Source organism: Taurulus bubalis (genome assembly GCF_910589615.1).
Source record: "Taurulus bubalis genome assembly, chromosome: 8".
Taxonomy (NCBI): Eukaryota; Metazoa; Chordata; class Actinopteri; order Perciformes; family Cottidae; genus Taurulus; species Taurulus bubalis.
Genome location: NC_136596.1, coordinates 17,450,873 through 17,460,872, shown reverse-complemented (window position 1 = coordinate 17,460,872; position 10,000 = coordinate 17,450,873). Strand labels below are relative to the sequence as shown.

The 10,000-nt window shown below is 41.2% G+C and overlaps 2 protein-coding genes across 2 annotated transcripts in view; one reads left to right on the top strand and one right to left on the bottom strand.

The window, feature by feature from the left end:
- Nucleotides 1-2,173: 2,173 nt before the first annotated feature.
- ggt1a (gamma-glutamyltransferase 1a) lies at nucleotides 2,174-7,167 on the top strand (the record flags this gene model as incomplete). The annotated part of the gene is made up of 12 exons (XM_079222729.1): nucleotides 2,174-2,349; nucleotides 2,464-2,594; nucleotides 2,672-2,761; nucleotides 3,133-3,325; nucleotides 3,591-3,751; nucleotides 3,919-4,068; nucleotides 4,509-4,645; nucleotides 4,905-5,092; nucleotides 5,179-5,306; nucleotides 5,705-5,817; nucleotides 5,905-6,018; nucleotides 7,021-7,167. The coding sequence occupies exons 1-12, from the start codon at nucleotides 2,177-2,179 to the stop codon at nucleotides 7,165-7,167; spliced, it is 1,725 nt and encodes a 574-aa protein (XP_079078855.1). The 5' UTR covers nucleotides 2,174-2,176.
- Nucleotides 7,168-9,370: 2,203 nt separating this feature from the next.
- The window catches only part of anapc5 (anaphase promoting complex subunit 5), a gene marked incomplete at its 5' end in the record, with an annotated part of 8,958 nt that continues 8,328 nt past the window's right edge, over nucleotides 9,371-10,000 (bottom strand). The window contains one exon of the mRNA XM_079222523.1: nucleotides 9,371-10,000. This exon is cut by the window's right edge and continues 306 nt beyond it.

Below are 10,000 nucleotides of genomic sequence, written 5' to 3'. Positions count from 1 at the left end.
CACTCTTTTGGCAAGATGTTCTAAAACCAATTAAGTGAAAGGTCCCCATATAGGTCAGTTAGATATAAAAAAAAACAATGGGAACAAAATCAACATTCTCAGGATAGCACACAAATCATGAAGAGCAGCCGTGAGCAGGAACACATTGCATTACGGGTGTCTCCTTCGTTTAGGACTTAAGGCGCTTACAACGTAGGTGCAGCACACAAAACAGAGTCTGTCTTTGACTTTGTATCATTCAAGGACTTCAGCCACCCATAAACACACATGACGTCACCTTCTTTTCAGTTGTGGCTCTGCTTTAAGTGTTTCTGCAGGCTACATTTCACCTGCCACAGAGGAACAACAGCAGTGTGTGATTTGATTTGCTGCCGAGTATATAGGCACAGACGAGCCTTCCCCTTTATTGTGTGAAAACACAAACACCTGGAGGGAGACCTGGTGGGTAGGACTGTACCCCTCCCAGAAAAGTCCAAATGAAATCTGTATGCTTCCCGCTGAAAGATAGAAATATGAACAAGCTCCAGCTAATATTTCATAAAACCGCCCCGTGCAGTGACAGTGACGTGCACACAAAGGTTGAAGGAAGGCTTTTGTGATCTGCTACAAACAGATAATTGTCGTCTTCCGCTATAAATCAGCTCTCTGCCTTAAATAAATTCCCCTCCTTGGAGCGGCTGGGAACCTGGAAGATCCAGAACCGGATAATAGTGATTTGATGTAGACACAATCGCAGCAGCAGCCCACAGGCTCCTTTCAGTGCTTTATCAGAGTGGCCCAGAAACAGGAGTGCACACAGGATTAGGTGAGGTACCACAGATGGGTATTTGCTGTTGAGAAACTCCTGTTACCGATGATGCAGGCTTGGATCTGCGCTTCTGGCCGAAGGCTTAGGCTTCTCAGACGCTCAGAGGACGCCTGCAGAATAAGCCAAATAGACTGTGACATGGCTACTGAGCATGGCAACGCTGCCGGCTGAGCCAATCACACAGAGCCCTGAATCAGCGACGCTGCGGGCATCTGCACACAGATCACTCTCACCTTCACTTTGGCATAGCCTGCCAGATTGATATCAGCGTGAAATGGAAGGTTATAGACTAGAAAGAAAAACTCAAAAGAGTTTCACTCGAAAGTTAGAAGAAAAAAAGAGGGCATCCATCATTTAAAAAGATTAATTGAATGTGCAAGAATTTTAAACCTCAGCGTTTCCTGGCTAATGTTTCCAAGAGCTCAAACGTTAAAGCGGAAAGCTTACATGACCTTTGCCCCCTTCCTCTATGTATCTTTCTCTCTATGGCTATGGAATAAAAATAAATAAATCACATTCTGTCTTTTTCAAAACACTTTTCCTTGACCTTTATGGAAAACTTCATGGGATCCAGGAAAGGTGAAGGAGAATCCATAAGCACTCAGGAAAATGCAACTGCAGTGCTAAGGAATCCGACTGCTCTTACATTCAACACACATTCAAGGAATTGAGGGCCTGCAGTAACTTATTTTCTTTCGTAAAGGATGGCCAAGTGTACAGTAGGCTGAAGTAGATAAAAAAAGAAGCATTGAAGCCCGTTTCCTGAGCATTTAGAGAATTTGGCCAGCTCTTATCATGGCTGCCACTTGGATACTTCTGGGTCATTTGATTCAAAAGTTTCCTTCTGGTGAATGTAACCAGAGAAAAATTAATAAACAAACAAAAACAGAAAAAAGTACTGGAAGAGCGCAACACCAAAGCTGCAATTTGCGGCGACATCTTGAGAGTAATAGTCTATTTTTCTGCCTGTAAAAACATGTACAAATAAAGCACATGCTTATTATGTTATTGTGTAACACCTGAGCTAAGATGACACGTCGTGTTCACATCATCACCAATGAGTGAAGCTGGTCATAATAAACACCTTGACACCACTGCTGACACACACAACCAGCTGAATGGAAAACTCCCTTCTTCTCCCTTCTTCTTGTCCAATATTTTCTATCTGTCTGTGCAATACACCAAAGGTGAGTGAACCTCCTGCTCTCCCTCCTTGACCGGAAAAAAATATGATGCACCCTTTTCAAATGTGTTATTTGTGTTAAGATTTGGCTCTGATGCGCGGTGATGTTTGGAGAAGAGGACACTTGTTTCTGAGCCAAAGGATTCTTCTGACTGTGAGGTGTGTTGATTATCCTTGGTAGGAAAATGGTTGGGAAGTCCTTGATTGCTGGTCTGGTGGTCCTTCTGGTGGCTATAGTAAGCCTGTTCCTGGGGGTGTTCATGGGCTTGGGAAAGAAAAACACACCTCCTCCCTTGAACCACTTCTACTCAAAGGCTGCTGTCGCTGCTGATGCTGGGAAGTGTTCAGAAGTGGGGAGGTAAGAGGACTGGCATGCTCAGACTTTTGTTTTCCAAATGTGACAAACAGTTGCATGCTCTGTTGTTGCATGTGTGAGATACGGCTGATACTGAGTGTGCTATTTTCTTTTTAGGGATATTTTGCTGAAAAACGGTTCAGCTGTGGACGCGTCAATCGCTGCCTTGCTATGTGTCGGCCTTTTGAACGCTCACAGCATGGGCATCGGAGGAGGGCTCTTTTTTATCATCTATGACGCTTCCACAGGTGAGTTACAACTTCTCAACAGATGATAACTGGGCAAAAACACAATCTGCAATCTGTCCTCATTTTCTGCTCAACAGGGAAGGTGGAAACCATCGATGCAAGGGAGACGGCGCCCATGAACGCCACTGAGGACATGTTTGGCAACAACACCAAGCTTTCTCGTACAGGTAGCCTACTAGCCTTGAGCTGCTGGAGTATTTCCCAGGCACAGAGGAGAAAACGATTCACTGTGTTATGTAAAGCGGTTGCAGCTACTGGAGCTCGACTCTAATGGTGTCGTAAAGCTAGAGAGGGCTTTAGAGAGGATAAATATTCTAGTCTCTAATCTACCCATCCAGCTCCTCTCGAATGTTAACAACTTTGCTATATTTTCTCCTTGCGTCTGCTGCTGGTTACATACAATAACAACTAAATCTGTATGTACAGAACACTGGATCTATATATGTTTTGTTGTCTCTTAGTATGCTGTTCCTACAGGCATCAGAAAGAAAGAGTTTGTGAATTTCAAAATAGTGGCTCTGCTCTTTCTACACCACAGGTGGATTGTCCATAGCCATTCCGGGGGAGATCCGTGGTTACGAGATGGCACACAAGAGGCATGGCAGGCTGCCATGGAAGGACCTGTTCGAGCCCAGCATTGCTTTGGCTCGAGATGGCTTTCCTATCGGAAAAGCTTTGGCTCATGCCATCTCCAGGAGCAAAGATTCTATTCAAGGAAATGCCAACATGTGGTGAGAGTGAAGAGGTTAAACAGAATGGTGGCTTCGATACCTCTTCTGCTTTCTCTAATGACTGAATATAGTACTATACAATAATTTAGGCTGACAACGTCAAAGAAATAGTGAGATATTTTTCAGCTAACCTTCTTCCAGCTACAGCTACAATGGAAAGTCCATTCAATGGTCTGACATATACTAGTAGTGGCTTTCCTTTTCAACAGGCTCAAACAATACAACAATGTAACTGGTGTTCTACTTTTTCTTTATTATCTTCCAGTGAGGTGTTTTGTGATTCTCAAAAAAACATACTGAGGGAAAACGATATTGTTAGATTTCCAAGGCTGGCGGACACATACCAAAGAATAGCAGAAGAGGGGCCGGATGTGTTTTACAACGGGTCGATGGCACGAACCATCGTTAAGGACATCCAGGCAGCAGGTCTTATGTTGTGCTATTGTTCATTGTTGTATTAAGAAACTGTGAATACACTAATAACCAAACTGCACACTACAGAACTCAAACTATGTATTAATTATTTTAAGACTTAAATCATTAATTTGAGCAGTATTCCTCATTTTAAATTCACACTACTGTGCTTGTTGCAGGAGGCATTATCTCCCTGGATGACTTGTTGGAGTACCAACCTGTGCTGAATGAGAACCCTCTGAAGCTGAATGTTGGGGAATACACCATACATGTTCCAGACGCCCCCTCCAGTGGCCCTGTGCTGGCACTCATACTCAACATAGTGGATGGTGAGCAGCCCAGCCAAGCGCTTGTTGTGCAGCCATGTGGAAGAAAGGATGTCAGGTTTCCCCAGGTCGTCCCCGGATTGTTTCTCCGCCTGTTTTGGAAGCAGAAAACAGGGCTGCAACTCAGTTCTGCTTGCCAAACATAATTCACCATCAACATCCCATCTGCTCAGGCAGAGGATCTTTAGTCATGCTTTAAATAAAAAGTGGCATCATTAATTTCAAAAGAGGGATAAGATAAATGAACGTTGAGGAACATGGTATCATATTCATATTGCTGAAAGGATTTGTGTTGTTATTTGAATTGCGACCTTACAGTTTAATGACCTACCACTGAAATGTTTTTTTTAGCTGTAATGATGAAGACTCATTACCTGATTAGACAAAGTAAATGTGATTCTTCATGTACTGCAAACATGTTTTTTTCTGTGGATATTTTGCAGGGTACAACTTCACAGGCACAAGCGTTTCTACAGCCGAGAAAAAGACTCTGACGTACCATCGAATCTTAGAGGCTTTCCGTTTTGCTTATGCCAAGAGGAGCAGACTAGGGGACCCACGCTATCTCAATATTACCGATGTAAGACTTCATGTTGTTATCATTACATGTCAGACCTTTACGTTGGAGCTTTCTAGCTTCACTGTATCTAGCTTCACTGTATCGCCACTGGGCAATTCTATAGGTGTGGGTGTGAAATGCCTTCAGTCCGGATTTGAGAAGATTAATTGTTTTCCGTATTGTTAAAAAGGCCAGGAAGAGTGCTCATCTATTGTTTACCATTCCTTATTTTCACGTGATGAGCTTCTCCTCTGGGACTGACTTGTTTTGCTCCCCTCAGCTCATTCTAAACATGACCTCAGACTACTTTGCTGATGACATAAGAAGTAAAATTACAGACGACACCACCCACCCGGACAGCTACTACGAGCCAGACTACTTTGTCCCAGACAACCACGGGACGGCTCACCTGTCAGTCATAGCTGAGGACGGAAGCGCTGTGGCAGCCACCAGCACCATTAATTTATAGTAAGAAGTCAAACTTTCAGAGAAACATTCCCTGAAATTATTGCTGATTATCGATCACTCATTAAAAAGCTGTTTTATTTCCCCAGCTTTGGTTCCAAAGTCATGTCTCGATCAACTGGAATCATTTTTAACGACGAAATGGATGACTTCAGCTCCCCGTACATGACCAACGGGTTTGGAATTCCTCCTTCACCGAACAATTTCATTCAACCAGGTGTGGCTGGACTGTTATCACACTTGTATTACTACAATGCCCAGTTTAGGTTATGAAGTTCGGTCACATGTCTGTAGATGGAGAGCAATGTTTTGTGAAAATGTGTCATGTTTCCACAATGACAAAGAGGATGCCCCTTCCTCTACTGAGGCTGATGCAGAGGTGGTGCTCCCACCAGCCTTTCACTGGTTCCTGCATTTGTATTTTTTAAGCTCACTAACAGCATCCGCCCACTATAACTCACTGCTGTTATTTACAGTAATATTTTAAATAAGTGTTAAAACAACGTGACAGTTTTTACCTGTGCAAATTCTGCACGTGGACCATTAAATCGTAAGGAAAAAAGTGAACATGTATCAGTTAAGCAGTCGCAGCCATATTCTGTTTATCTGTTGCAGGCAAGAGGCCTCTGTCTTCCATGTGTCCTACTATCATCTTTGACCAAGACAACAAAGTGAAAATGGTTGTAGGAGCGTCTGGGGGCACAAAAATCACCACAGCCACCGCCTTAGTAAGTCTGATTCATTCACACGCATCATCTCCATTCGGCAGGATTTTAAACTAAATGTAATTTATTTATTTTTTCTGGCTGAAACAGGTAATCCTGAACTCCTTGTTCTTCAACTACGACCTAAGGAAAGCTGTGATAGAGCCGCGACTTCACAATCAGCTCAACCCAAATATGACAGTGGTGGAGCAGGGCTTTGAAAAGGTGGGTCACACCTGAGGACGTATAATGCAAAACAACATCTGGAACATATGGTTGCTCTTACATAAGTTTAACAGCTGTTAGAGTCATTACACGGGCTACTTGTTTGACTGCAATTTTTTTGTGTTTGTTTTGGGATTAATTAATTTATGTGTTTATGTGTCTTTAGTCTCTGAGATTGTATTCAAGAATCTAGATGTACTAACAAAGAGCAATCCCAGCTCTCCTCTGCATTATTACATGGATGGCTCATAACACTTTTCCATGTCTGACACAATACAGATATTGCAGCCCTGGAAATCTGCCAATACGATACAAACCAGATACTCCTCTTTTAAAGAACCCCTCGCTTTAACAACTAAGCTGTTAATAATAAATTTGAATGTATGGACTTTGCATTTAAAAAATATAATTCTCAGACAATGAAATATTCTCCTCTCCTAAAGGAAGAAATACACAGCCCTCAACATTACTGCAGCATTCTTGATTGGCCAGCAGCATTCAAATTAAACATAAAGCAACATTTTTTGCAAAGGTTTAAATCGGGGGACATGTCTGTACTACATTTAATGACAACACATAAAATAGCTGTTTAGATATTTTAGTAAAAACCCAAATCTCCATCTTTTGATGCTGCTATATAAAATGTAAGAGGATCAGCAAAGTCATCAGGATTGATCCTCTCAGCACCATGAATGTCTGTTAAGTTTCAGTCATTTCACTATAATGACTAATTATTGGCAAGAATAACAAAAGATGAAGTGTTTTCTTTGATAGCTTACCCATCTCAACCAAGTTTCAGATTCACCTAATTTGATTTTCATAGTGTGCTGGCTGTCAGAAAGGTAGGAAATAATTCCAACAACTTATGGCAATAGAAAACAATAAGAAATACATAATTAATGTGTAGCATGTATTGACTTCTATCATGGACCAGTACAACCATAACCTCATGCAAAGGACTTTATATATGTTTGTGCATGTGTGATGGTAATACCATGGCAGAGTGTCCTGGAGGGTCTGGTGCAGAAGAACCATGTAACACAGCTGCTGCCGACTCCAGACTCCGTGGTCCAAGCGGTGGTGCGGCAGGGAGAGCGTCTTTGTGCCGAGTCCGACCCCAGGAAAGGTGGCTACCCAGCAGGATACTGACCGTCAGGACTTTCTCCGCTCCTCTCAGTCTGGACAGTCTCCTCAAAGACACTCGGATGGAGCCACAATACAAATAGGTGCCTGCACTGAAGACTCAGAAGAAGCAGTATTTATTTAAACTATGGAGACACAGCCACCACTTACTTTGACACAAGCATGGAACATGACAAAACACTCTTTTACTTAAACTCAGTTATTCACCATTACTTTTCTTTTTTTGGGCATCATTTGAGGTTGCACCTAGTTTGACTCGTGTATCATCACCATTGTGTACTGGTGAAGTTTTGGGGAAATCTAAAACACAATCTTCTTTCGACAATAGACCTATTTTATGTATGACATGGTATTTAACATATTAAAAAACAACCAAGTAAGCATCAATGATTAAGTTTCATCACTAAGCCTTTTCAGTTAAGAGTCTGTGTGGTTGTAGGTTGTCCATGTAGTACTTTCATCTATTCTATTGTCAAACTGGTGACAAACCATCAATTCAAAACTTTACCCATTAAACAATTAAAAATAAGAACACCTCAGGTTGTTTGCCTGTTTCTACCCAAACCGTTCTCCTGGTGTGATCCTGAAGCCAACACTATTTAGAGGAAACTGACCGTGCTGTTTTCTACCGTGACTCTATAGTGAAACTATTACTCTTGAATTGTAAATGTTTAATATCGAGTAGAGGTTAAGTGAATGTATAGCGTATTCCGAAAAATACATTTGCAGATATATTTTTCTAAACATGCATTGTTCTTATGCCATGTTCTTATGCCATGCTTGTTATTAAACATTTTGAACAAAGATGTTATATTTTACCACACAGACCCTGTGGGAATTTCTGTGCTGCTTCTGTGACTGGAATATTAGGCATACAATCACTATACTATCTTTTCTTTTACTTTGTGGCTGGTCAGATTTTGTTATTTAGTGTTTATACTGAACCTCATGTACTGTGGTAATGACATATTAATACATTTAATCGAAGGCAAACCTAGTAAAAACCGAAAAGCAGCTGGCACAGTGAATGTTTGGCATTTTTGACTGATTAAAAACTTAAAAGATTTTTCAATTATAAAATGTTGATTCATTTTTTGGTATCGACTAATTAATCAGCTCACCGTTTCAGCACCAACACATACACAGTTGGAAGGGCATTTGCAGAGCGTCGGCCTCCACCAAGGACTATCTCAAATGAAAGGGAAAAATATATATTTTTTGTATCTGCTCCGTGATTCAGATTCGCTCCAAAATGTAATGAGCCATGCTACACCCTTCCACCAAGTTATATGAACAATGTTGTTTTTGGACTGAGGTTCAATTACAGAAAATGAGGTAAACAGAACGTGAGCAGGACTCAGGACCCAAAGAGAGTGACCCCGTTTTGCTTTCACTGTCCAGTGAGTTTCAATCAGTATTCAGTAAATACCTTCACTCATGTGTGTTCTTTGAGAAAATGAAAAACCAAGTACCAGGTGCCTTTGATAAAAACTGCAATCTCAAAAATGCTTAAAAAACTTTTTTAGCTGCTTTTTCATCTGTTCAGGTTGGAAAGAGCTTTAATATCCTCACAGTTGGTAGAATGTTCTCAACTTTGTAAATTACTTTGTTGCATCAAACGCACTTTGTAACCAGCAGTGTCAAATAAAAATCGTTCTGCTGGAAATGCACTTCTGCAAATTATACCCTCAACATAAAGACTCTTTGCGTAAAAGCATGAACTATGTTGGCACACACTCCATGTACAAACAACACTCCTTAACAGACCGTGTTAACTGACCTACACAATGATAGTTCTAGTCAAGACAAACATGTAAAAACAGGCATTATACGGCCCAGTGCCCGAAACAACAGGGAAAATACTTCACTGGTGCGAGCTGGATGCATCACACAGCTCTGTGGGTAATTTACATTGATAACAGGTCTGTGTGTACGCACAGTAGTTTGTTTAAGCTGTAACTGACAAAGCCAAGCATGGTACTTTAATTAAGTCAACAGAAACCTCCAGGATGCCTGCATAGATGGTAAACAGAGAGACATTTTCCGTTAACACAGGCCCCGAGGGATCCAGTCAGATACCCGACCCACTTTAAATACTGAACCGATTACTAAACTTTACCATAGAGATGTTCCCACTGCAGATACTGTACATTCTCACACGATTGTTCCTATACTTGTGTGGGATTAATCAAAAACAATATGAGATGAAACAAGTCGTTTATATTCTTGAGAGAAGTGCAGAGAGTAATGGATTACATGCCCGTCAAGACATCTAAATGTAATGTTATCAGCCAAAAATCACTCTCACAAGTAGAATACAGATACAGTATCTATTATGTCATCACAGGGTCTATTACATTATAAATGTGAGCATGACTTCCCTGCTCCAGATTCCATCTTCACCTGTATTCTTCTGGAAAAATATGAATCATCCAGGCCACTGAAACCCATTCATCTTGTAGGTAACTGTGATATTACCCTCATTCATCAAAAAGCGGAGGGTAAATCAGCACGGCTGACAGCTCTTGATAAACTATCGACATTTCTACCACGCCGCCGGAAGGCATGTCATGTCTGTCTTACAAACCTGGACTGTTGCTGAAGTATTGAAAAACATGTTACGTTTATCATCAGGCTATTATTTCAATCTGTACACGATCACAAGTGAAGAGACAACTGATCTATTCTTGGTCTACTCGTTACTCAGCCTTGCTTATGACTACTGAAATTGTCCTCTCTAAATATAAAGGCAGGCATTGTGTGCATAGAGTTTCACTTTGCATAAATATTTACAAATTAAATATTTCAATGCTGACAGAGCAGGACAGATCTTCGTCAC